Source organism: Dipodomys spectabilis, unplaced genomic scaffold, assembly GCF_019054845.1.
Source record: "Dipodomys spectabilis isolate Male_0828 unplaced genomic scaffold, ASM1905484v1 ptg000061l, whole genome shotgun sequence".
In the NCBI taxonomy this organism is placed as follows: Eukaryota; Metazoa; Chordata; class Mammalia; order Rodentia; family Heteromyidae; genus Dipodomys; species Dipodomys spectabilis.
In genome coordinates, this window is record NW_024870738.1 from 316,166 (window position 1) to 343,903 (window position 27,738).

Genomic DNA, 27,738 nt, shown 5'->3' on the forward strand with positions numbered 1-27,738 from the left:
GTACAATTGACTGTGAGTAGGTTCCCTCAGCTCACTTTTGGCTGGCTGGCCTGTTGCTTCACTATGAAAAACCATACCCTGTGGAACATGCTAGCCTGTACCTTTGCAGATAGAGATTCACTATGAAAAGCCATACCCTGTGGAACATGCTAGCCTGTACCTTTGCAGATAGAGATTCACTATGAAAAGCCATACCCTGTGGAACATGCTAGCCTGTACCTTTGCAGATAGAGATTCACTATGAAAAGCCATACTCTGTGGAACATGCTAGCCTGTACCTTTGCAGATAGAGGTTCACTATGAAAAGCCATACTCTGTGGAACATGCTAGCCTGTACCTTTGCAGATAGAGGTTCAGGGAGACATGTATATCATATGGGAAATTTTCTTCCTGGGAGGGACATGGTCATTAACAAAATCTCAGTAAGCTATACCTTGTTGAGAACTAAAAAAAGGTGGTATAGCTTGTTGCTACATCTGGTGTGACATGCTTCTTGTTTCTCCTGGTGAAGATTTTGAGACAAGGTCTGCAGTGAATTCACTTTTATGCTATTTGGGTGAAGGGATTTGTTTGCTATTCTAAGTCTCTGTAGTCATTTGTTTTATAGGTTCTGTGCTATTCATAAAACCTTGAACTAGCCTTTTCCATAGAGATAAGGCCAAGGAGTCATTTGCTCTTCGGGTAGTCTGGGAATCTGTTTGTGTCCTATAATAAGTAGTTTGATGTTAGAGACAACAAAAAGACAGACAATTGAATGCTTTTCTTTTCTTAATAAAACTCAGCATCTTTTCTCAGAAACTACAAATACCACTTTGAAATGATCAGTTCTTAGGTTCTGTCGCTAGGTTGGACCTCACTTTTCATTAATGCGTAATGTCATTTGTGGTCTTTTGACTGGGTTCTGAGTGTGATTATGCTCCACCCTAAATTCTAGAATTGGGACTTGATGACAAGTGCAAGTTCAATTTCTACGCACATTCTAGATAAACATCTGAGGCAGAGCATATATGTAAATGATTATTATGTATGACTTTTCAGAACTAATGTGGCAAGTTTGTGGTACCATTCACCACCATTTAAAACATTGATAATCAGGGAATCTTTGTGAAAGAACTTCTTAATTTCATTTTGGAGACAATTGACCCCCCTTGGAAATCTGCTGAGTGCTGTTCATGGCTAAATGAGGACCTTTGTCCTAGAGTGTAAATGATATGCCACCAAAAGCTTGGAGAAGCAACTAGCGTAACACACAGCATCAAATTCACCACATAAGAAACCACAAATGGCCTGGTGTTCAATTCCAACAGGCTTCAAAACCCACTGAGAGCCAAGTATTGTAGAAAAAAGGCGAAAGAAGTCATTATGATGTCTTGAGGATTGGTTTGGAACTGAAGTAGTAGTTAACAGTATCCTATCTGAAAGCACATTAAAAACAAGCATGAATTGGAAATAGAAAGATTATTTTGTTCTAGGAGACTGGACAGGGTAGTATAAGTGCCAAATAATTACTCTGGGCCTCCTTCTGATAAGGAAAAAATATATAGAACCAGAATCCTTTGCTCTTTGTCCTCTGATTCTACATCTTTGCAATTTATTGTGGTTGATGTTCAGTATCCAGCCTCCTGAGCCCAACGTGCCTGGGAAGATGGGCGGGGCTTGTTGGCTGAGGACTGCCATTACTGCTTTGCTATCCTTTCATGCTGTGCAATCTCCCAAATGGCTGATTTGTGGTTAGCACAGTAATGACCTCTGAGACCACTGTCCATGTTCTGAACCCCAGAACCTATGCAAGTATTGTTTTATGTCGCAGAAGGGACTTTGCAGATGTGACTGAATTAAGGATGATGAAATTAGCCTATATTATTTAAGTGGACCCAGTGTCATTACCAGGGTCCTCATTGGAAGAAGAAGGAGAAAAGAGAGTAGGAGGCAATATCCTATGAAGGATCTAATGGCCATAGCTGCCATTGAAGATGGAGGAAGGGAGGGGCCACAAGCCAAGGCGAATTTACTGCACATGATGGGAGATTCCAGGTCATAGAAAATAATGTTGAGTGAGCTAAAACATAAAGTACTCAACTAAAAAAATCAGTGTATGAAATTGTATCTAGTGTGATATCAGCTATGAAAAATATAGAGGAAAGAAGGAAAGCTAAAATGTGAATTCAGGGCTTCTGGATCATAAGTGGTCCTTTTCTTTGTTCTTTACACTTTATGACCTGAATTTTTACGTTGCACCTAAAATATAAGGGGAAAACCTCCAATCCTTTGCTTCTGCAACTTAGTTTTGGGAATCTTTGAAATATAATTATAAATAGAGCTTTTGAGTTTTGAACATGCAGATTTTTCTGTTATTTTTAATCGAGGTATAATTCACATAGACCATAATATTCACCAGTGTACAGTTTATAGGTTTTTATTATATTCACAAAGTTGTACAAGCTTCACCACTATCAAATTACAGGATAGCAATGTGCCTTTCCTCCAGTTCCTGGCAACCTATGGATATGCCTATTCAAGACGTTTCCTATAGATGGCGCCACATAACATGTGGCCTGTCTGGCTTCTTTCCCAGCACAGTGACTTCAAGGTTTACCACACTAAAGCATGTATCAGCACTTCATTCTCTTTTATTACCCAATACTATCCCATTGTATGGATAGACTAAGTTTTATTCATTTATTCATTACTTTGTGACTATTAGTTATTTCTGTCTTTTGACTGTTGTCAGTAATGCTGCTATGAATATCCATGTACTAGTTTTTGTGTGGATGGAGATTTTCATTTCTTTTGTGTACACACCTAGGAGTGGATTCACTGAGTCAAATGGTAATAACTCTTATGTGTATTTGAGAAATTGCTGTACTGGTTTCCAAAATGAATGGCTCTCATAAGTATTTATAATATTGAAAATCTGGAAATAGTGTAGATGTTGATAGTAGGATGGGGCTTAGGTGAAGTTGTATTTATCTCCTGAGTGGATATTTTACACAAATGCAAATTATTCATCAAACATTACTAAACACCTACCTCACTGTATCTTGGACCAGATCAAATGCGTTATAGATGGAATAACTGTTCTCAACAAGCTTGAGCTAGTCACCTATTCCAAGGTGATGCTTACAAATAATTTATGACAATAGGAACAGAAGTCTTATGCCGAAGTTAGTGTTGGGCTAGCTCTAATAATGTTTGGAGAGATTCAAGGTTTGAATGAACGATGTAGAAAAGGTAGGGTAGAAAATTCTATATGCTATATGATTATGACTATGTCAGTAAAAGCAATAAAGAGAACACTGCTAAAACAAGGAGGAAAGCAGCAAAGTAGGAAGAGTGGTTGCCTTTGGGTGGTAGAAGAAATGGACACTGGCCTCCTATTTAAGTGTATGTTGTAAACTTTCCTTATTGGAAACAAAAATGTCCTCTTGTCTGTGTGTGATGACTGTGGAAGGAGGGAGTGAGAAGAATTTAGCATCAGGTTTGGAGCAATGAGAACTCAAGAACCTGGGCTGGCATTTCATCTCCGTGAATGAAGATGGAACTTTGGGCAAAACACCAGTCTACCGGCTGCTAGTCTAGAATGCTTCTTCCTTCCCTTCTCAGACACATAATTTCTAATTTCATATCGTCTGTCCGTCCGTGGCTCTTCCTGGCTGGCTACCAGCAATGTCCCACTGGGTAGTTAACAAGGAGGCATTTTGATTTTTTTTTCAGTTAAAAGCTATATCCTTGAAGGGGTGGGAAGGGGAAACAAAGGAGGAGGCTACAATGCTTGATAAGAAATGTACTAATTATCTTGCCCATGTAATTGTAACCCCTCTGTACAGTATTTTCACAATAAAAAAAAAATACTCTGAAAAAAAAGCTATATCCTTGCTTTTGTAAGGAAACAAAATGAAATTGTTCATTTATTTGCTCAAATACTATTATCTTATCTTTCCCCATAGATTAAAATGGATTCCAAGATCAGAAGTGAGAAACTGCCCAAACCAGCTGTTCTACCCGGTCTTGACTATTCCAGAACATTCTTCCCTGGGCTGCCTGAGAACCTCACTTTGCAAGCCCATCTATCTCTGTTTTGAACAGGCAGATAGGCATGATCTTTGGGAGGTGGATAGGAGTGGTGGGAAGCACAGAGTGTGCATGATCTTACCTCTGGGTTTAGGGCAGGAGGCAGCCAGAATTTAGGAATTCTACCTAACATGGTTGTGTGAAACAGAGAACAAAAAATGGAAGAGAAACAGCTTAGAACAAAACACATTTCCTTTTTAGTTTTACTGTTTTAAAATGGTTTTTGTTTTGTTTTTGTTTTCTGAGACAGAGTTTCACATGGAACAGAGAAATAGCATAGAACAAAGTGCTTTTTCTTTTTAGTTTTTAAAAAATTGTCTTAAATTCTTAGTTAAAAATTTTTGTTTCTGAGACAAGATCTCCAGTGGAGCCTTTTATTTTTAGTTTTAAAAATTGTTGTTTCAAAAATTTCAGTTTTTAAAATGATTGTTATTTCCTGAGACAGTCTTACTAAATAGCTCAGGCTAGCCTGGGAGTCTATGTAGCCCAGGGTGGCTTCTAACTCCTAATCCTCCTGCCTCAGCCTCTTCAGTGCTGGGAATTACATTCATATACCCTTAGACCCAGCCATACCTTTATTTCTAATTGGGTGCTCAGCAGTAAAAGCAAATAGAATGAAAATCAGTTAGATTTACAAAAAATAGAAAATGCTCTCCCTATTGGCAGTTTAATCACCCTATTCAAGGTTCCATATCTTTGATGGTGCAAAAAATAGCTTAGGCACAGCTAAATTCATAGTGATCTTCATGAGTCTGAATCATTGGATGGTGCTATGAAAGCGAAAGGTCTAAGAAAGGGCTGGGGCCACTGGGCTATTTTCACCTTTTATTCAATGGCCTTGGATTTGGAGGCTTCAATTTTTGTTTTATTTTTATAGTTTTCCTGTATTCTTCCACTTGTCAGTAAGCCATTGTTTTCTCTGTGCTACTGCTTTTAATATTATACCCCTTCCTATGTCTAAATTTTCTTTTCTTTATTGTAATAGAAATAAGTTAAAGCTGGGCTCCAGTGGTTCACACCTGTCATCCCAGCTACTCAGGCTGGCTTTGATCTACTATCCTCAGATCTCAGCCTGGGCAGAAAGTCCATGAGACTCTGGTTTCCAATAAATCACCAGAAAACCAGAAATGGTGCTGTGGCTCAAGTGATAGAGTGCTCAACTTGAGCTGAAGAGCTCAGGGACAGTGCCCAGGCCCAGAGTTCAAGCCCCATGATAGAAAGAAAGAAAGAAAGAAAAGAAAGAAAGAAGGAGAGAGAGAAAGAAAGAGAGAAAGAGAGAAAGAAAGAAAGGGAGAAAGAAAGGGAGAAAGGAAAGAAAGAAGTTAAAATATTAACATTTCTTTACTTTTGTATAATATGTAACTTAATCTGCACTGGGGGAGGAAGGAAGGAGCTCTGTTCTTTTATTATTTTTTGCCAGTCCTGGGGCTTGAACTCAGGGCCTGGGCTCTGTCCCTAAACCTCTTTGTGCTTTAGGCTAGCGCTCTTCCACTTGAAGCACAGCACCACTTCTGGCTTTTTCTGCTTATGTGGTACTGAGGAATCAAACCCAGGGCTTCATGCATGCTAGGCAAGCACTCTACCACTGAACCACCTTCCCAGCCCCAGGAGCTCTGTTCTTGAAGAACTGAAAAAGATATAAACAACTCCAATTCTTTCCTATCTTTTACACATAGACTTTCATATATTTCTTTCTTTTGGTTCAGTTCCACCAAATTTGTTCTTTTTAGATCAGCTGAATTCAGCCTTTTCATATAGTAATTTCTACTTTGAACTACACAAAGTTCATACAACTCTGTTAGTTTGAGAAGTTTCATTTTTCTATCCTTTTGTTTTATAAAATAAACTCAATCCATTAAACCAGCTGGAAGCCAAGCAGCTGTGAGTTCTCTTGGTTCTCCCTCTTTCTTGTCCACAAAGGGCTGTACCTGAGATGGTTCCATGTTCCTACGAACAACCATTTGAAGATCAAACAGTAAAATGTTCACGCTTCCCATGCGGTGCCAGACAGACCTAAAGATGCCTTAGCTGTCCTAACTGAGTTTCTCCTATGGAAAGGTCTGGAACCTGAGATCATTGGGAACCACCCAGAAGAATTCAGACTGACATTGAAGTTCAGTTTGAAGGTGTCAGTGTTTTGTTTTGTTTTGTTTTTTAAAGAGCAAGTTGTCTAAAATCGGAGGTCTTGGTTTGTTGTGGCTGTCCTCTCAGCGAGGTTGGGTAGGGCTTGAGAGGCCAACAAATGAACTTCAGGCTGACTTCATTCCCACAGCCTCCTTTCCATCTGAGGTCACCGCTAGGTTCTGAGTGAAGAGGATATACATGAATGTAATAAATGTGATCAGGAGTGATGTTTTGTATCTAGTGAATCCAGTGATGTGAAAATGGAAGTGGCTGGTAAGCAGTAGAGATGGTAGAAATTTGGAAGTCAGGCATCATTTTGCTAATGATTTGTATCAGGTTGAACTGACTTTCACAGAGCAGGTAGGTTTTGGGCATGAAATGGAAGAAAAGTCCCAATTCACAGGAAAGACTGAAGATGAGATGCTAGACTACAGTGGGAATTATAACTTTGATTGTGTGTGTGTGGGGGGGGAATAAACACACTCATCTATCTGGAAGAGTGGTTGCGTGTGTCAAGGATAGGAATTGAAACAGGAGGTGTAGAAGCTTTGTCAGGACTTGGCTCAAAGGGGTCTTTCAACACTAGCCTAGAGACTTTGCCTCTACAGACTTAATGCTGAGTACTTTCGTGTAGGGCTACCAGCCTTGAGTCTTTGGACGTCGATGTCTGTGCATTAAGGGATGACAGGGAGTCATGGCATAGTCTACAATGGAGCCTAACACCTTGCTTAGGGTGCTAGTGATCTCTTCTGCCAAGACAGAGCTTTCATGGGAGGCTCCCAGCCTCACCCTGACAGGCAGGAACCGTGCTTTTCTGCCAACAGCAGCCAAATACATGCCTGCTGAAAAGCTAACGCCAAAAATGAATTCCACTGTTTCCAACCCCAGGCAGTTTCCCTGCTGACAATAATATTCAGCTCTCCTCATTGAAGAGCTGTGATCAAATAGATCCTGAGAACTGAAGATAGTTCATCTGAGTGATTTAGTCATTACTGAAGTTACGTTTCTTGGGATAAAAGCCTCATTTTGATATTGGGGCTGTTTAGATGATTGGTGATGGCATTTGCTATACAAGAGAAACCGTGAAGTCCTTATCTCAGAAATATTTTGGAATGTTAACTAGGAGAAGAATAAAACTAGAATATTCAGTAGTATTAGTGAAAATTGTGCTAGGATTTGTCTGTATTCAACAAAGTCACAACTATCTGGGCTTCTTGAGTATGTGTCATCCTAATAGATAAGTCAAAAGAGTGTCATAGATGTTTATTTTAATGTTTTGTTTGCACTGCCTGCTAGCAGATGACAGCCTGGATATTACCACAAATGTTTGCGCCAATGTCTGATGGGCTCAGAAGGGATGTCACAGCTTAGGGATTAGTTCTCTGTTGCTGCGCACTAGATTAACCTGAAATTTAGTGGCTTCAGATGACAATAAGTATGATCTGCTATGATTTATGTGATGTGGGAATATTGAAGTATTTTTTTGGGGGTGGGGAAGGTGGTGATGAAAATGCCGACTGGGGCCCCTGTAGTCAGAAGACTCGACAGGGCTGGGGGAATCTGCACTCATGGGGACTCCCTTGCTTGGCTTCTCTACAAGGCTGTCCTGGTTACTGGTTCCCCCAGAGCCAGTGGTTTGGGAGAATAAAGTGGGTGTTGTCGACTTCTGAGGTTATAGAGACCTTGCTCTTGGTATGAGCTGGACTCTGAAAGATCTGAGTCCTCTCAGGCTTGCTTTGAGGCACTCATTCTGTATGTGATTACGTCAGCTCCATGTTTGGCTCACAAAGGAACTGGAATCCATGACTGTACATAAAGCCAAAATGAAATTCACCAAAATGGCAGAAGTATCACTGAGTTTATTATTGGAACATGGAGCTGCTACTGGTTGTTGTTTTAAAAGAGAAATTACATAGGAACTTAAAATAATTTTATAATGTAAATTAAGTAGATTAGGCTCAGTAGGGTTTATCAGGATGGGTTTTCTACCTGCATTTGTTGATTAATGAGATCATGCATGTAAATGTGCTTTGAATGCGCCTTGCTTAGGTATTTTTCTCTCGTCTTGTATGTGAATATTATTATGCTGGTGTAGCAATGATATACTCAGGGCTCAGTTCATGTTACAGTAGGATGATGTATTTGCTGTGCTTTGATCCCATTCAGGAGATGAATCATGTTCGGCATCCTGTTAATACCTGCTTGACTTGGAACCATAGCATCACACCATTCAAACGAGTCCTGCTTCGGAGGATGTCCGAAAGCCTATTTTGCCTTCTACATATGTCTGTTTTTATACTGATCTTAAGATCATACTAGTTTAAAGTCAAAATTAAATGATTAAAATCAGTGTTGTTCTGATAGTGTTGATCAATTTCTCAACTGTACTGGGAGAGATAGCCTTGCTGTTCAACCAGTTTGGAGAAATCATATGTTCAAAATTCAAACTGGTCTCATGGGGCCTGGCTGTGGTTGTGACGTCTCACTTTCCTGGGGCCAGAGACTTGAACAGAAGTGGGAGGATTGAGCTTGTGAAATTTGGGTTATCGGATTCCCATGCATACCAGTCAGTGTGCATTTATAGAGACAACCAAAGAGATAGCTGCCCAGACTCAGACAATTATAGGTGTGTCCTGTTTTATACAACAGCTGCTGCCCTAAAACCTCTTGTCAATCAACATGATCAAGGAGAAGGGGGAGGGGAAAGCTGTGCTTAAATCCATGGTAAACCCTTTATTTCTTGTGGAGTCCAGGTTTCCTTAATCAGATTTCTTTCAATGAGAGATGTTTGTAGGCATTCTACTCTTCTGTTTTTATTTAGAGAACAAAATAAACCTTTGAAAATTTTGATTCCTACTATATGAGAATGCAGGGAGTAATGAGAAGGTATCTGATTGTCTTGTTGTTTGCTTGTCTTTTTGCATTCTCATAGTGGCTGTTAGTTTATTAACTTATGAACACTGGCATTTGAAAATATGATAAGTATATTGTGTCTAGATCCGAGATGGTGTTTCCATGTGCTGTGTGGAAGCTGAAAGTTGTGAGGGAGGACATTTCTCTCGGGGAGGAGAACAGACATGGTGCTCTCCTATTCCAGAAAAGTCACATTCCATTGCCATAGCCTCATTAAAGTAGTGTGTGAAAGAAGATGCTTGCTTTACCTGTTTTATTGGTAATTGTCAATATCTGTTTTCACTGGTATTTCAAGTGCACTTTGAGAGATAGTAATGCTTTTAATGGTACAATAACATAGTTATTATTTAAGCAAACCTGGTGAATTAACTTTCCAGGCAATAGGTAGGACAAAAGCATTCAGTTACAAATGAAGAGGATAAGGAGAGGGAGAATGCAGTTAAGAATTCAATGTAAATCCTACAAACTTTGAGGGAGGGGGTGGGTGGCGAGGAATGGGTGAGAATGTGGAAAGGGGTGACATGGATCAAGATGTGTTGTGTTCATAAACTGCTTTGCTAAACGGCAACTCCTTTGTATAGTACTAAAAGATAATAAAACAAAACAAAAAAGAAACTCAAAAAGTAATGTTAGATAAGATAATGTATAGTATTGTATGAAAATCTAATTTTAGAGTCAGAGAAGTTATACAAAAGTGACCTGACTTTCAAATTTGTTTTCACAATTTTATTTTGCAGAATAACAAAGCCATTGACCTTTGCTGATTGTGTTGGGGATGAACTTCCTTTAGGATGGGAAACTGTGTATGATAAACAAATCGGAATTTATTATATGGACCACATAAATAGTAAGTAGAGTACCACATTTGTATCATTATATGTGAATGAATTTTCAAGCTTGAATTCAGAATCACTAAAGCCCTATTTTATAAAGCACAACAATCATGGCTGGCCATGCAACATGAAACAGAACTTTATACATGTATATGTTTCCTTAGCTGAGTTCTCAGTACATGAAACCGACCTCACGTCTGTCTTGCTGAGGGCCGCATATAATATGTTTAATAAGGAATACATTTTTCACGTAGTCTGGAAACAGAAAGACCTCTCATGAAAAGGTTATTTATGAAAAGCTCATGAGTTCTTAGAACTGTAAGTGCCCAAATGATTTCTTTAGCTTTGTATTTTCCATTTAATCTTAATACACTAAACTTTTTTGATGTGTGTGTGTGTGTGTGTGTGTGTGTAGATAATGGTGAAAGATTGTAGAATTATCTGGAACAGTGGTTCCCAACATGGGGTTTATCATGACCCCCAGAGACACTTGGCAACATGTGGAGGGAGGCATTTGCCATAGCCAAGCCTGTGAGGGATATAGCTGGCATCTAGGTGGAAGCCAGGGATGCTGCTCCACATCCTGCAATGCACAGGCAAGCCCCACCACAGACAGGAAATAGATCCCAAATGTTAAGAGTATGAGACAGAGGCTCTACCTCATTCAAGATGTATCAACCATCCCTCCTATCAGCCATCTTTCTCTTTCTTCCTTCCTTCCTTCCCTCCTTCCTTCCTTCCTTCCTTCCCTCCCTCCCTCCCTCCCTCCTTCCTTCCTTCCTTCCTTCCTCCCTCCCTCCCTCCCTCCCTCCCTCCCTCCCTCCCTCCCTCCCTCCCTCCCTCCCTCCTTCCTTCCTTCCTTCCTTCCTTCCTTCCCTCTTTCCTTCCTTCCTTCTCTCCTTCCTTCCCTTCCTCCCTCCCTCCTTCCTTCCTTCCTTCCTTCCTTCCTTCCTTCCTTCCTTCCTTCCTTCCTTCCTTCCCTCCTTCCCTCCCTCCCTCCTTCCTTCCCTCCCTCCCTCCCTCCTTCCTTCCTTCCCTCCTTCCTTCCTTCCCTCTTTCCTTCCTTCCTTCCTTCTCTCCTTCCTTCCTTCCCTCCTTCCTTCCCTCCCTCCTTCCTTCCTTCCCTCCTTCCTTCCTTCCTTCCTTCCCTCCTTCCTTCCCTCCTTCCTTCCTTCCTTCCTTCCTTCCTTCCTTCCTTCCTTCCTTCCTTCCTTCCTTCCCTCCTTCCTTCCTTCCTTCCCTCCTTCCTTCCTTCCTTCCCTCCCTCCCTCCTTCCTTCCCTCCCTCCCTCCCTCCTTCCTTCCTTCCCTCCTTCCTTCCTTCCCTCTTTCCTTCCTTCCTTCCTTCTCTCCTTCCTTCCTTCCTTCCCTCCTTCCTTCCTTCCCTCCTTCCTTCCTTCCTTCCTTCCTTCCTTCCTTCCTTCCCTCCTTCCTTCCTTCCTTCATTCCTTCCTTCCTTCTCTCCTTTCTTCCTTCCCTCCTTCCTTCCTTCCCTCCTTCCTTCCTTCCTTCCTTCCTTCCTTCCTTCCTTTCTTCCCTCCTTCCTTTCTTCCCTCCTTCCTTTCTTCCCTCCTTCCCTCCTTCCTTCCTTCCTTCCTTCCTTCCTTCCTTCCTTCCTTCCTTCCTTTCTTCCCTCCTTCCTTTCTTCCCTCCTTCCTTCCCTCCTTCCTTCCTTCCTTTCTTCCCTCCTTCCTTCCCTCCTTCCTTTCTTCCCTCCTTCCCTCCCTCCCTCCCTCCTTCCCTCCTTCCTTCCTTCCTTCCTTTATTTCTTCCTTTCTCTCTCTCTGTCTCTCTCTCTTTCTTTCTTTTCTTTTTTTTGCTAGTCCTGGGGCTTGAACTCAAGGCTTGTGCTCTGTTCCTGAGCCTCTCTCTGCTCAAGGCCTGCACTCTACCACTTGAGCTGACAGTGCTACTTCACCTTTTTCTGAGTAGTTTATTGGAGATAAGAATCTTATGGACTGTCCTGCCTGGGCTGGCATCGAACCATGATCCTCAGATCTCAGCCTCCTGAGTGGGTAGGATGACAGGCGTGAGCCACTGATGCCCAGCTGCATCAGCCATCTTTAATTAGAGTTCAGCTAGGGTTCCAGTTCTCACTCTCTCATTTTCATTCTAGCTTCCCTTAGTGTTTCTGTCATTGCCATTCTGTGAGGGACATGAAGCGTGGCTTCTCTGGTCCGCTTTGTAGCCCTTTAGTTTATTAAATCTGGGGGCTGGAGAGGCATGATGTTCCCTACCTGAGTGATTTTGAAGCTCTTTTCCCACTCACGTCCTGAAACTTCTCATGCTTCCTTATTGTGATTGGTCCAGCCTGGGGTCTCAGGGCTGATTCCCAGGTTTTTGTTGGCCTGCATCCTTTTAGAGTTGAATCTATCTGTCTTACATCTTAGGGTGGTGGGGGTTCCTGTACTGGACCTGGATAATTGCAAGTTTTATGAAAGACAGGCCATTGGTGATTAAAGATGGGGGTTAAGTACTGTCTTGACCCAGTGCCCTTCCAAGAAGGTAGCCCTTCCAAGAAGGGGCAGGACACTTCCTCGAGTCCACTACCCACTGGGAAGGGTAAGATACCTGTCAGAAGAGAGGCTGAGAGGCCTCAGCTGAAGGTGACCCTTATAGTAGCCCAAAACCTCAAGTAAATGTGGCTTTCCAGGCTGTCTTCCCAGTAATGACTCAAAGGGATAGCTCTTGATACATGAGACGTGTCCCTCTCTGCTCTGTGGGACTTGGGTATTGTGGCTGCATCACCAGGTTTCATCCTTCTGCAGCCAAGTGGCACAGATACTTACCAAATGGCATAGACATCTTCCTTACACAGCCTTTTTAGGTTGCTTGCAACCTGCTGCTGTGGCCTGGGACCTGTTGTGGCCTGGCTCTGGTGAACCTAGCTTGCCCATTCCCCTGTCCCCCCTTGTTTGCCACTGACCTTCCTTGCCCACTTGCTCACTGAATCACAGCGAGTGTTTATAGAGGGTCACTGTGCTGCCCACTCAGTGCAGGCCCTAGAAATTTGCTCTTCTAATGGATTATTTCATTATCTGTAGACTTCTCACCTGAACTGTGGATATGTAAGTCGAGGGTATACCATACTTTAGAAAGACTTACGATGCATCTCGCAATGTGCGCTCTGGTAATTAATTACTTTTCATATGGAGTAGCAACATGACTGAATAACTGTTGGTCAACCTACTGACTTTACCCTCAACTCACTTGTGTTCCTGCTCTTTTCATTTCAGAGCTGACCCAGATTGAGGATCCAAGAGAGCAGTGGAGACGAGAACAGGAACGGATGCTGAAGGAGTATTTAATTGTAGCCCAGGAGGCCCTCAATGCCAAGAAAGAAATCTACCAGATCAAGCAGCAGCGGTTCGAGCTGGCACAGGAGGAGTATCAGCAGCTGCACAAACTCTGCGAGGATGACGGCCGCTCATATGCTAGCTGTGAGTTGAGTTGTCTTCTGTGGTGAATATATTCCACTTTAAGAGCTATCCTATTTGCTGGTTTCTCTTCAAATACCCAGCTTTATTTGGGCGAGATAGCTTTCTAAAGATTTCAGTCACATACTGTTAGGTAATCAATAGTTATCAAGTGTCTACTTGGTGCCCAGACACTGGGGTGTGGTAATCACTTACAACGAAAGGTCAAGTGGGGATGATAACAAGTAAACAAGCACACAAAATCTCAGGCTACGATGTGAAACATCTTCTGTCTCATTTTGGAGCAGACTTCACCTGAAGATCATTATAGTTAATACTGCTTGTCTCAAATGATCTCTTGGGAAAGTGATGCAGTAGTTCCCTTTATCCTGAGTGGGGAGATCCAGGAATCTGGAGGTCTGTCAAGTGCCTATCTCTGTAGAGCTCTTTCTTGGGCTTTAGGTTATTGGACGGTTCAGTGAAGGAGCAGGAGCCATGTCTATCCCAGAGCCTTGGGAGCATTTTTCTTTGACCCTCAAAGAAGAGGCTATGCCTTGTTATCCTCAGAAGGAACCTTTTCTTAGTTTTAGAGACTGCCAGAGATGGGCTGCCATTTCATTAGTATTTGGCAGGTGTCCTGTTATGGAAGGAGTCAGTTTCAGTCTCAGAAGCCAAACCTTTTGTTCTCAATAGTCATTTACTTCTTGAGCCAGTCTCTTCCCAATAGAGTTGTCACACTGCACAATTGATCACAGGAGCACATGGCTACCACTTTTTTTTTGGTGGCAGTGAACTTGACAAGGATATATGTACATGATGTTGGTCTTACTAGGTTTTATTTGATCAGTACCTCAGTAGGATTTGAGGCATAGGAGAGGGGGACCTATGTTGGACCTTGTTGCCTGGTGTTTGACTCTGGTGACAGAGCTTTGAACACTAACAAGATACTCATACTTTATTCTGTGTGGCAAGTCAGAATGGAATTAAGGCCAAAACAAATCACAGCTACTGTTGAAGTTGAGAAAAACATAAGAGTTGTAGACAGTGATGAAGGTAATAGGAATTTAAGATATTTCTATTTCTGTGTACCTTGAAGGGAATGTAGGTGACACAGGTATAATGATGTGTTGCTTCAAGTCATCTTATGGCTTGGTCTTCAGATATTGATTCATACCAGTTTGTATGTATGTATGTATTTATTTATTTATTTTTGTTGGTCATGGGGCTTGAACTCTGGGCCTGGGCACTGTCCCTGAGCTCTTCAGCTCAAGGCCAGCACTCTCCCTCTTGAGCCATAGTGCCACTTCCAGTTTTCTGGTGGTTTATTGGAGATAAGCTTCTCACGAACTTTCTTGCCTGGGCTGGCTTTGAACCGCTATCCTCAGATCTCAGCCTCCTGCATAGCTAGGATTACATGTGTGAGCCACTGGTGACCAGCCCAGTTTACTTTTTTAAACTTTCCATCAGAAGGCAATAGGTTAGCTCCTTGTTGAATTTTAGAGGCTAGTTTCTTCTCTCCACAGTTAAAAAAAATAGTCTTTTTCTCTGATTTTCTCTGATTTTAACAGGGTGATACTGGCCCCATAGAATGAATTGAAAAGTGTTCTCTTCTTGACTCTTTTCTGGAAATTTATGTAGGGTAGACATTAATGTTTCATTCTCTAGAAAATCCATTAGGGTTGGAAGTTCTTTGGAGGAATATTCTCAACTATAGGTTTTAATATCTTTAATAGATACAGGTCTATTCACCTGTATTATTCCTCCCTCCCTTCCCCCCCTCCCTCCCTCCCTCTCTCCTTCCTTCCTTTCTTTCTTTCTTTCTTTCTTTCTTTCTTTCTTTCTTTCTTTCTTTCTTTCTTTCTTTCTTTCTTTCTTTCTTTCTTTCTTTCTTTCTTTCTTTCTTTCTTTCTTTCTTTCTCTCCCTTCCTTTCTTTCTTTCTCTTCCTTTCTTTCCTTCTTTCTTGCTAGGCCTGGGTGCTGTCCCCAAGCTTCTTTTGCTTAAGGCTCACACTCTACCACTTGAGCCACAGTGCCACTTCCGGTTTTCTGCTGGTTAATTGGAGATAAGAGTCTCACACAGTTTCCTACCTTGGCTGGCTTTGAACCACGATCTTTAGATCTCTGCCTCCTGAGTAACTAGGATTACAGGCGGTTTCTGTATTTCTTCTTGAATCAGTTTTTTTTCCCCCAGAGAATTCGTCTATTTCAGCTAATATAAAAAATAGCAAGCTTTTCTATCACAGTTCAGTAGGGAATGTTTTAGACTTTGTGGGCCATTCCATCAATCCTATTATTGTGCAAAAGCAGTCAGAGACACCAGGTAAACGAGTGTCTGGCTATGTTCTAATAAAACTATAAAAACAGGTAACAAGCCATATTTGGCCCACAGGGAGTTTACCAAATGGTAATCTGAGCTGCCAAATTGACAGACCTCTGTGAGATCTGAGTGGATGGCCTTTCTTTGTGTCATCTTTTAATCAGTGTAGCTGAACATAATTTCTTTTTATTATGAACTGGACTTTGGTTTTCTTTTTTCCATATTTGTTATAGTTTCCTATTATTTTTTTAAATTATTTCCTCTTTCCTACTTAGTTTGCTTTTAATTTCTTCCTCCTTTTCTAGCATCTTGAAGTGGAAACTTTATAGATTACTGATTTTAGACCTTTCTCATTTTCTCATGTAGCTTTTAAAGGTATAAATTCTCCTCTCAAGTTCTTTTAACTGCATCCCACAGATTTTGGAATGCATACTTTTCATTCAGTTAAAAATATTTTCTCATTTCTTTTATAATTTATTTTTTGAACCATAGGTTCTTTAGAAGTGAGGATTTAAAAATATACCATGTTGTTATCGATTTCTGGTTTAATTCTATTGTTGATAAAACTATACTAGGTAAGATTTCAGCCTTTTGAGATCTATTAAGATGACTTATTGGCTTCTCTTGGTGATCTCGTCGGATCTGAAGCTAATGGACTTGGTGTGTCAAAGTCACACCTAGCTGACACATTGGCTTATCACTGGTTCTGAGATGATATAGTTAGCAATTGTAAACTTTTCAGAAAGTATTTAAAAGAAGCCAGTTTGAACCAAATATAATTGTCATTTTTGTGGTGAAAAAAGGGCTGAATATTGCCAGTTTCTTATAATTTATTCTAATAGTGTATTTCTTTATAGTAGCCCTTAGGTACTTTATCTGTTACAAGATCAAGTTGTGTTAGGTTGCAAATCAATTTTTAATTTTTTTTAACCTCAAACAACTCTATTCCATTATTTGTCTACTAAAAATGAATTTTAAGGGACTATAGAGAGAAAATACAATAAGATACTTAATAACCACATTTCTCCAGTATTACATACTAAAGAAAGAATTAAATACTAAAATTTAATACTAGTATTAATACTCAAGCGTAAAATACTTAAGATTTATCTCTTATGTCAGCAATTCCCAACTTCATGGAACCTTTCCCCACAAGGAATATACATTATAAGTATCATTAATATAGTTTCATAGGTTCATGGTCCCCCAGGAGTTTTATTCATAGACTTCACTTTTTCATGTATATACTAGAAATGCCACCTTCTTATAGTCTAACTTATTTTATAAAATGACCAATGTTACCAGTTAAAAACTATCTAGAGTACTAAGGAACAAAATCATGCAACTTTAACATATTTTTTAGATGTTTCCTACTTTTAAGACTAAAGAATGAGGGGCTGGGAAGGTGGCTCAGTGGTAGAGCGCTTGCCTTGCATGCCTGAGGCCCTGGGTTCGATTCCACAGCACCACATAAGCAAAAAGGAAAAAAGCCGGAAGTGGCGCTGTGGCTCAAGTGGTAGAGCACTAGCCTTGAGCTGAAGAGCTGAGGGACAGCACCCAGGCCCAGAGTTCAGGCCCCACGACCGGACACCCCCCTTCCCCCCCCCCATCGCCAAAAAAAAAAGACTAAAGAATGAGCTGGGTACTGGTGGCTCATGAATGCAATCTGAATGAAATGGAAAAAGTACATATCAGAAAAACTCAGCAGTAAGTTTCCTGCCAGTAATTGTAAAGAAAAATAGAGTCAAAAGAAGGCATGTGTTATGTACTATCTGGTACCAATATAGTCAGAACATCAACTGAAGTGAGTGTAGACACTCAGGACTATATTCCCTTAAAGATGCAGATATGCATCTTACATGGAGTACCTTCGAGTACCCATATTGGGTAAGGAGCAAAGAGAGGAATCCAATGTAGTATTGAGCCTCTGAATTATGGTTATTTAATACTTAGAATCCTATGAATTTGAGATATTCAACAAGATCAAGTTTTGTATTTCCATGGACTTTTCACCCCCTTGACATTTGGGGAAATAGGAATTATACTGAAATAACTTCCAATACCCCATGGAATTTCATTAATGTCCAACAAGAAGAAATATTCAAGATACTCTCTTGGAAGTGGCATCCATTTCTTTAATACAGGTAGCTGATGATTCTGTGGTATTGAGATTCCATTGCTGGACCTGCTCAAAGTCTTCCTTCTTCCCTGTGAGCAAGTCATCTTGAAAGCCAGACTCAGGCCTGCTTGTTTTCATGAAAGGACTGGAGATGCCAGTGGAGCTTCCTGGGGCCTATCAGCTCACCAGGGAAAAAGTCAGCTATGAATGGAATCTAGGAGCTAATCCAAGTGGTTTATCAAGTTGCTGCTGTCTCTAGGGTTTCCACCAGGCCCTTTTAGTCTGCTGTTTAACCTGAGCTACTGATTACAATGAGGAAAACCCTGCTAGTCATGACTCAAATAAATTCTTTCTGGCCACAGCGTAAAGTTCAGTACAGTGATTCTGTTGGCTTGAATCACTGTGATCTAACAGATGGCTTGCTTGTATGGCCAAGCCAGGGCTGGGTCTATGTTAGGAGCGGCTTATGGCCATTTCCATAGCACACCTGGCTGAGGTCAGCCACACAGGATCTCTCTCAGTACCAGCTTGTCATCTCAAGCGGGGGTGGGAGGTGGGTGTGGGGGGGTGTCTCCTTGTCTTGGTACTGGGAACTGAATATCCTGGATTTAGTTCCCATTAGTTCCTTTACTGGTAATAAACAGAAGCAAAAGGAAACATTATTCAATAAGCTAGTGTTTCATATGCATTATTGTGGTTGCCACATTGTGAAGCATGTGCTATTATGGTCATTGTTCTCTTGAGAAACTGAATATCACTAAGACTAAATCACTTTCTTCAAGGTTATTTGCCTGGGAAGTGATGAAACTTGGATTTAAATCCAGATCTGTTGTGGCTTTCAGTTTTGTGTTGTATTTCCTAGACAAAGAACAGGCAGTTCAAAAGAGCTGATTGTACTTTTGGATCATTTGTATTGCCCCTGCCCCCCTCCACTGCCTTACCATTTTCAGGTTATCCGAAAATAAAGATTGGCTATAAATCAACAAGTAAAGAGGGCAACAATAAAGGGGGCAAGTGGAAGGTAGAACACTTTCTACTTCTTGACTTTCTCATGGTCTATATAGAATCACAAAATTATTCAATCATATTTTGGACAGATGTTTATTTAGCACCTGCTGTTGGGGACACAGAAACATCCATAATGGCTGATTGATTGTAGGGGAAAATGAGGTAATAATGATGAGCATAAGATTGAACTACAATGGCCATTTCTAAGGTTGGAGCAGAAGGGTGTGGGGAGGACTGAAGAAGGGGAAGTGTATCTTGCCCACACCCTTCACAGATTTCCCCTGAGCTATGGAAATCACCAGAATAAGACTCTATTCATTGGAGAGGAAAGATTTTTGTGTCAATGTTGGGCCATCTGGTATCTAAGAATATCTAAGCCTTGACCTTTTTTGTTCCTGACAAAAACAAATTCAGATGCTGTGTTGAATTAGCACACACATGTCTCCAGGAATCAAGATCTGAGCTCTCTTTTATTTCTGTGAGCCCTGGATCTCACTGCCTGGCACCCAGTCCTATTTTGTGCTTTGTAAGGCACTGGGATATAACTACTCTACAATAGATTCATTCAGTGATATACCCAGTACTTTTTTTTGTTGTTTGGTCGTGGGGCCTGGTGCTGTCTCTGAGCTCTTTAGCTCAAGGCTAGCATTCTACCACTTGAGCCATCGTACCACTTCCAGCCTTTTCTGCTTATGTGGTGCTGAGGAATCGAACCCAGGGCCTCATGCATGCAAGGCAAGCGCTCTACCACTGAGCTACCTTCCCAGTCCTTTCCAGCTTCATTTTGTAGAGTTCTCTCCTATATTTTTCATTTCAACATGTTCATGTATTTGTCTTCCTTTTATCACTGAATCCATTATCTTCAAAACTTTTTTTTTTTTAACTGGAGTTAGTCTTTGATTTTTGAGAAACTTTGCCTCTGCATGTATTCACTTAGCTATGTGACCATTTGCAGGATCTTTTGGAAGAAATTCTTATAAACTTACTTTAAGCCCACAAGCTGACGTTGTCAATGCAAGTGTTTGCAAATAATGTTTTTGTGGAACACAGCCATGACCACTCACTTGCTTATTGTCTATAGTGGCTGCTGTTTACAACAGCAGAATTGATTATTTGAGACAGACTCTATGGGCCCCCCCCCCAAAGCCAAATATATTTATTCTCTGCCCCTTTAAAGAAAAGCTTTCCTATCCATGGTCTACACCAGTATTCTCAGTCCTGGCTGTAAATTTGAATCTCCCAGAGGGCCTTTACAAACTATACTACTTCTTGGTCCCTATGCTGAAAAATTTGGGTTTAAAGTGGCTTTGGTTGGGGCCAAACATTTTTGTTTGTGTCTTTAACGCCCCCCCCCCCCCCCCCCCGCCCCATGGCTCCTGAGTCAAGGTCCACTGGTCTAAAGTGATCTGCAGATGCCCCTTTTAGCAGCAGGATATGACTGTTACCGTGGCTCTGTGAGTGAGACACCAAGAGTGCTTTTGGGTGCCTGGGAAAGAGTCCACCTTATCTCGGTGAGAAAGTGCTGACTCACCCTGGATTCTTGGGTCAGGTGGTGGAAGAAGCTTGACCTTATCAGCCATGAGTCCTGCCAACATTCTTTCTGAGACTCCAAACCCATCCCACTCAGACTATCTCACATCGGCTCTGCTAAAGGGTTTCTCATCTGCTGTCTGGGTTAGGATAAGGGCTGCAGGCAATCTGCTCAGCCCTTTGTTTTCCTTCACACAAGCATGTTGGAGCAGGCAGGAGAAAATGGATCTCGCAGCAGTTTTCACATGTATTAGCTGGCACGCCTCAATCTTGAAGGCTATAGCAGTGATAATCCCTCAGGAGCCCAGGTCCCAGACATGAGTCCTTCCCCGAATGATGCTTTAGTATAGGTCAAGTCATTGCAAACTTAGTCTTTTAATCTATAAAGTGGAAAACATAATCATTCTCTCCCTTTCACAAAGATTTTTATGAGGATAGATGAAATCCACGTGAAAGGCACACTATAATAGCAAGGCATAGTCATTTTCATTGTTGTGGTCCAACTAAGCTATACCCTTTTTATTATATCATCCAAAGCAATATTATATGTCTGAGCAGACTCTTTGAGCTCTTTAATCACTTCGTACACTCAACTCTCAAGAGAGAAGAAAGCTTCTGAGGTGGAAGTCTGGTCTTTATCATAAACTTTGAGATTGAGACATGCTTAACCAGGGAAGACAGTTCTTTTTTCTAACATAAATGTGAAGGGCATGCTGCTTAGAAGGAGTCTGGAGTCAGAACTGTTCCTTGAACCCCATAAGTGGGTCTGTTAAACTTACTGTTTGATGTAAACAACTTAAATTGCCTTTTGTCTTATCTCAGACCTGGAAGTTCCCAACTTTAGAGAGCATGTGAATAGTCTTGGTGTAGTAAAATCCGTCATCTGAGATGGTCTCAGCTGTAAGTAATGGAAGACTAACTCACATGGGCCTAAAGAATAAGGACATTCATTGTCATATAACAGAGTCCTTTGGAGTTTGAGTAGGGTTTTCCATTGGTGGATTTGGTGGCTCCTTGGTGTTTTTGGTCCATTAGAAAAGATTAAAGCTTTAAGATTTGGAAATAGGCATTCTCATCTAAGAAAGAATTATGGGTCTCTGTCTCTGTCTCGTTCTGTCTGTCTTTCTCTGTGTATTTTGTTGAGATTTGTTGGAGTGTTCTACTAGCAAGCTTCACCTCCAGCCCAAGAATACTGTTTAAAGAATACTTTGCTCTGTGTTTTTGAGAGATCACAATTCAAGTTTTAAGAAAATTTGACGTAAAGCTGGCAAAAATTGAGTTCTTCCAGATACTTATTTCTAGTAGATTCAAATGTTTGAAGTTCTGACTGAATGGGGCTTAAATAGTACATTTTCCATAGAGCTGTTTTTAAAATGAGAGATCTGAACTGCTTAAATTAACTTTGGATGTGGTACTAATTGGGGTTTTAAATAACTTTGCTGTGTAAGCGCCTTGATGGTTTTGAGCTGTCCTTTAAAATATAAAGTCAAGAAGGGATTTTAAATTAAATTCTAGTTGTAGACACCTAAGCTAACAGTTGACAGTCACATTTGGGTACCCAAATCTAGGGAGTATAAGAAAGAGCACTGGCCCTGCAGATAGATCTTTTGAGTAGTTATATTAAGGACACTTGTCAGGAGGAAGATGATTCCAGTGTCTGGGTGGCTCCCAGAGAAAGACAAGGAACTAAGGAAAAGAGTACAAATCAAGTCGTCGTAGTGTGCTTCAGATATCTAAAGAAAATAGAAAGAAACATGAAGAAAAAGCAGTACAGAGAGGTGAAAACTGTGGTAGGCATGAGAAATAGCCCAGGGCCCTTCTGGCTGTTGGAACATTGGAAAAGGCAGAATGCGGGGCATGTGTAAACAGCTCTGTGGCACTATTCACTCTGGTATTGGCTACTCACACTAATGGTGCTGGACCTGTAAAAAGCGCTCAAACCATGTGCACTGCACTGTATGGAGCTATGTGGTATATTTCAGCTATCCGTTCATCAGGGACAAGCTGTGAGAAAGGAGTGTTCAGTTTCGGGGGAGCAAACAACTTGGGAGCAAAGCTTTTCTCAATCCTGCCAGATTGACATAGTATCGACACTGAGATGATTTTTAGTGTTTCCCTTCCTCATGTCAAAATGTATTTATCTGGAGAATATAGATGTGAAGAAAATGAAGATAATATCATTTGTGGTATAGCCACCAAGAATAACCAGTTAACCTTTTGGTTCCTTCAGTCACTTCTATCTGTATATTAGAAAAAAAGTAAAAGATGGGTTCACACCACAGGTACCATGCGCATAGGAAGAACAGTTTCTACATCATAATTTTTTCCTCTTGCATGTATGCTTGTGTGTGTGTGTGTGTGTGTGTGTGTGTATCACAGCTTGAATTGTGTGTGTGTGTGTGTGTGTATGTGTGTCACTATCGAGGATGAACTCAGGGTATTATACTCTTATTCACTGTTCTTGTTCATGGTTGCTGCTCTACCACTTGAGCCACACCTCCAGCTGGGCTTTTTGCAGGTTAGTTGCAGATGGAGTCTTACAGACTCTTTTGCATTGGCTGGTTTTGAACTATGATCCTTCAGGTCCCAGTCTCCTGAGTAGCTAGGATTACAGGAGTAAATCACCATTGGTTGACTAAACATATGCTTTTTAATCTTAGCAGATTCATAGCAGAAATAAACAGTTTTGATTTACCTAAAGCTATGTATTTCTTATGTGGAATCATGTAGAAAATCTTAGTGCAAAAATCAAACATCAAGAAAATTTGAAGTAATGAAATGTTAATTCTTTAAGAGTCAGAGCCTATTTGTAAATCTGAGACTTAGAATTAATTCTTTAATATGATAAGTCAGGAGTTCTTGTGTATATGCATTTTAAAGGATTCATTATGAAATACTTTCTTTCTGTTTAGCTTTTTCTGGATATTCAACAAATACGAAGTATGACCCACACCAAATTAAAGCAGAAATAGCAAGTCGCCGGGATAGGGTAAGTAAAACCAGTGTTTTCACAAATAGGAAGTCCCATACATATTCTATGTAACATTACTTTATCATGGTTCATTTTGTGGTTCTCAGCATGTCTAACACTCAGATGTTAGTAAGATTTCAATGTCATGGATTATTATTGCATTTTGTTTTACTTTCTACTTTTTTCCATTTTGAAAGCACGGCTCATCTGACAGATGTAGTCAGTATCCCTGTGCATGTTTCATGGGGCTGAACTCACTGACCAACTGGAAGTAACGTCAGGGCCCTATCTCACAAGGCTGCTCATTTCCCTGAGCTAGCAGGATGCCCACCTTCACTGCAGTGGCTGCCGTTCATTCTCCCTGGGTGACTAGTCACTGAGGGCTGGCTCCTGCAACACTGCTTGACCAGAGAGGTTCTGATATTCCTCCTTTTCTGATGCCTGGATTCCTCAGGTATCACCTTGTCTCATCCCTGTCTACCTGGGAGTCTGGCAAGGGGCACATTTGTGCTGCATTTGTGGTAAATCTCAGGAGACACCTTGGCAGTGAGGCCTCCTGATGTGTCATTCCCGAACCAGGCTTATTTTTTAGTGCAGTGGTTCTTAAAATTTAGCACAGCTAAGAAAACAATCTGGGAAACATCGTAAAAGTATAAGCTAACAGTACCCCACACCTCATGCAGGCCTGAGGCAGGTTCTGAAATCTGTTTAAAACATTACACTGGGCCAGGCACTGGTGGCTCTCGCCTGTAATCCTAGCTACTCAGGAGGCTAAGAACTGAGATCAGGTTCAAAGCCAGCCCAAGCATGAAAATCTGCAAGACCCTTATCTCCAATTAACCACCAAAAAGCTGGAAGTGAAGCTGTGGCTCAAGTGGTAGAGCCTTGAGCAAAAAGCTCGGGGACAGTGTCCAGGCCCTGAGTTCAAGCCTCAGTACCGGCATACACATATATAAATTACACTAGTCAATTTGAGTTTCATGTGGTCATAGAGACCTGCTTTTGCAGACTGTTAACAAAGTGAGATTGATGAGCAGATGAAAGTATCACACAATTGTGAGATGTAAATTGTCATCTTGAAAAAGAACATCATTACCAGCTCCCCATTTGGGTAGATACTTATCAGGACTGGGAATGCTTGAGTCTAACTAAGCAAGGTGGTTTAGTGGCAGTTTTATTTCATATGGATGAATGGAGGTTCATGAGATGACCCAGGGAGTTGCAAGCTAAGTAGAAACGTAGATGCCAGGGCAAATAACTGTTGAAATAATTTTTCACAGCTTATTTTTAGAAAAAATGTAATTTGTCTTTAGCTTTCCAGATTAAAGCGAGAGCTGACCCAGATGAAACAGGAACTGCAGTACAAAGAAAAAGGCGTAGAGACACTACAAGAGTGAGTTGCCTGCATTGTCACTGGCAGCATTTGCCTGTCAGTTTCTTTTGTTCTGACATACTTGGTTCCTGGGTATGTGTCCGAAAGCCTAATGTCCTTCACTTTCATGCCTTTATATATACTTTTTATTTCCAGCCGTAAACACCAGAGTGTCACTTTTTTTTGGGGGGGGGGGTCCAGTCATGGGGCCTGAACTCTGGGCCTGGGCGCTGTCCCTCAGCTCTTCAGCTCAAGGCTAGCGCTCTACCACTTGAGCCACAGCGTCACTTCTGGCTTTTTTCTTTTTGCTTATGTGGTGCTGAGGAATCAAACCCAGGGCCTCAGGCATGCAAGGCAAGCGCTCTACCACTGAGCCACCTTCCCAGCTCCTCTCTCTTTTTCTTGAAGATACTTGTTAGTTTTATTCTTTAAAAATTTCTCGTTCTAGGAATCTTTAACTTCTACTTCCTGCATGAAGAACAGGAAGTGTTTCTCATTTCCATTTCTCTTTGACCTTGTTATACTAAAATGAATCCTTACTAACACTTTCAAAAGAAATTTTCATTCTCATTAAAATTCATTAAAATTAAATTAAATTTTAGTTCCTGAGCCTTAGTAGTCACTTCTAATGTGCTCAGTGGTACACGTGGCTAGTGTGCATTTTCTTTGCCATGAACACTAGTGACAATTTGGGCCACATGACTGTGTAGGGGCCATCCTGTGCACTAAAAAGTTGGGTAGTATCCCTGGCCTCCACCCACTAACTGTTGATAGAACTCACTGTGACAACTGAAAATGTCTCCAGATATTCCCAAGTGTACCCAGTTGAGAAACACTCAGTTAGCAGCTACTGGTTGAGCAGCTCAGAGAAGAGATTTCCATCATTATAGGATGTGCTTGCTGGTGGACAGTCAGTCTCATCTACAAGTCATCTTCTTGTTTGTGTCTTTATACTTAGAATCCCTGTCAATAGTTTGGGATGACTTTCTTATAACTAGTGAACCATCTGAAGCCAGCAAATTAAATAAACAAAATTGTTTTGTTCCAAATGTGATAGTACAATTGGTCTGAAAAAAAATCATTTGTGTTAAGAATGGTGCTGTGAGCTTTTTGGGTGAGTCCTTCTCTCTCTTGATTTGGAGCCTGGCTTCACTGGCTAAAGCTGGGAATGTATTTCACACTTCCTGCATCTAATTTCTAATAGTAAAATGGTGAGTGTCTTTGTCCATTTTGGTTGCTATAACAAATAACCTCTGACTACGTGGCTTAAACCACAGACATTTATGTATTTCATAGTCCAAGACTCCATTCCTAGTGAGAACATCTTTCTTGACTTATACATGGTCACCTTATTGCTGTCTCATTACATGGGTGAGAGAGAGGAGAGAGAGAGAGAGAGAGAGAGAGAGAGAGAGAGAGAGAGAGAGAGAGAGAGAAAGAAAGAGAAAGAGGAGAGTTTGGGGTGGGGGAGAATGAGCACAAAAGCACACACATTCTGGGCCCTCTATTTTCTTTGGGGAATACTAATGTTTTGTAAACCTAATTAACACTCAAAAACCTCACATCCAAATTCCATCATACAAGAGGATCGGTCTTCAACCTAAGAGGCTGGAGGGGACACAACATATAGTTCCTAACACTAATGATTGTTCTCTGTTGTCCAGAGGGCAGCACTAGTGCCTGCTACTTAACCTTCAAAAAAAAATCAGGAACCAAGCCAGGTGCTGCTGGCTTGCACCTGTAATCCTAGCCACTCAGGGGGCTGGGATCTGAGAATCATGGTTCAAAGCCAGCCCAGGCAGGGAAATTTGTGAGACACTTATCTCCAATTAGCTACCAAAATACCAAAAAAGCCAGAAATGGAACTGTGGCTCAAGTGGTAGAGCACTAGCCTTGAGCAAAAGAGCACAGGGACAGCACCCAGGCCCTGAGTTCAAGCCCCAGGACTGGCACCAAAAAAAAGAAAAAAAGGGTGGGGGCAGGAATTTACATTTTTTTTTTTGTGATTGACAAAGGTGAGCAACATAACATGCTTTGTATCCTGGGTGTAGAGACTCACTGTGTGTCAAACATGACTGTAGTGTCACTCTTTATGGAAAGATAATAGGTGAATGTGTCTGACAAGTTTAATTATCTCAGCCTTGTATAAATGGCAAGAACTGGGCATGTCAAGCCCTATTGTTAAACACTAAATTAAGATTGACTTTCTTAGCCAGAACTCCTTTCTGTGTCGTTATATATTAAGATCATCTAGGCATCAGGGGAAACACAGGAGAAAGGTGAACTGGGTCTGCCTAGAGGGACTTTGGTTTTTTTTCTGGCTCTGATTCTCTGGGCCTCTAAAAGATGGTGGTTTTTAGAAACTGCCATGCCCCCTGTAGGTGGGTTTTGATAAATCCATTTTTTCCAAGGCATTGCCAACTCTGTTTGCATATATTGTCCTGTCCTACTTGGTTTTTTTTCTTTCTTTTTTTTTTTTTGGGGGGTCTGGTCGTGGGGCCTGAACTCGGCCTGGACGCTGTCCCTCAGCTCTTCAGCTTAAGGCTAGTGCTCTACCACTTGAGCCACAGCGCCACTTCTGGCTTTTTTTCTTTTTGCTTATGTGGTGCTGAGGAATCGAACCCAGGGCCTCGGGCATGCAAGGCAAGTGCTCTACCGCTGAGCCATCTTCCCAGCCCCCTACTTGGTTTTTTTGTATATATTTTTATTGTAAAAATATTATACAGAGGGATTAAAGTTACATGAGTAAAGAGTACATTTCCTGTTGAGCATTATTTCCTCCTTTGTTTTTCTCCTACCATCTCTTTCCTCCCCAACTCCCCCCCCCCCCAAGTTGTAAAGTTCGTTTTCAACATAGTGTCTTGTACAGATCTCATTGTTACAATGGGTCGATCTGTATCCTTACTTCATCATTTTGTTACTTCCCTTCCCCTCCCCAAATTAGAAAAATGTATATACAAGATGCAGGGCACCAACATCAAATACAGTGAAAACGGGTTATATAGTGGGGGAAGAACATACAAAAGAAACAAAAATAATCACATGGTACATAATAAATGCATTAA

The 27,738-nt window shown here is 41.2% G+C and overlaps 1 protein-coding gene across 2 annotated transcripts in view; it reads left to right on the forward strand.

The window, feature by feature from the left end:
* Nucleotides 1-27,738, forward strand: part of Wwc3 (WWC family member 3) — a 112,678-nt gene that overhangs the window by 33,350 nt on the left and 51,590 nt on the right. Inside the window, exons 2-5 of one of the 2 annotated variants that reach the window (XM_042680517.1) lie at nt 9,846-9,955; nt 13,177-13,380; nt 23,243-23,319; nt 24,615-24,694. In XM_042680517.1, the coding sequence (XP_042536451.1) occupies nt 9,940-9,955; nt 13,177-13,380; nt 23,243-23,319; nt 24,615-24,694 (377 nt within the window). In that variant the 5' untranslated portion in view covers nt 9,846-9,939. Of the gene's footprint in view, nt 1-9,845; nt 9,956-13,176; nt 13,381-23,242; nt 23,320-24,614; nt 24,695-27,738 lie in introns of those variants that run through there. The other variant, XM_042680518.1, reaches the window with a different exon arrangement.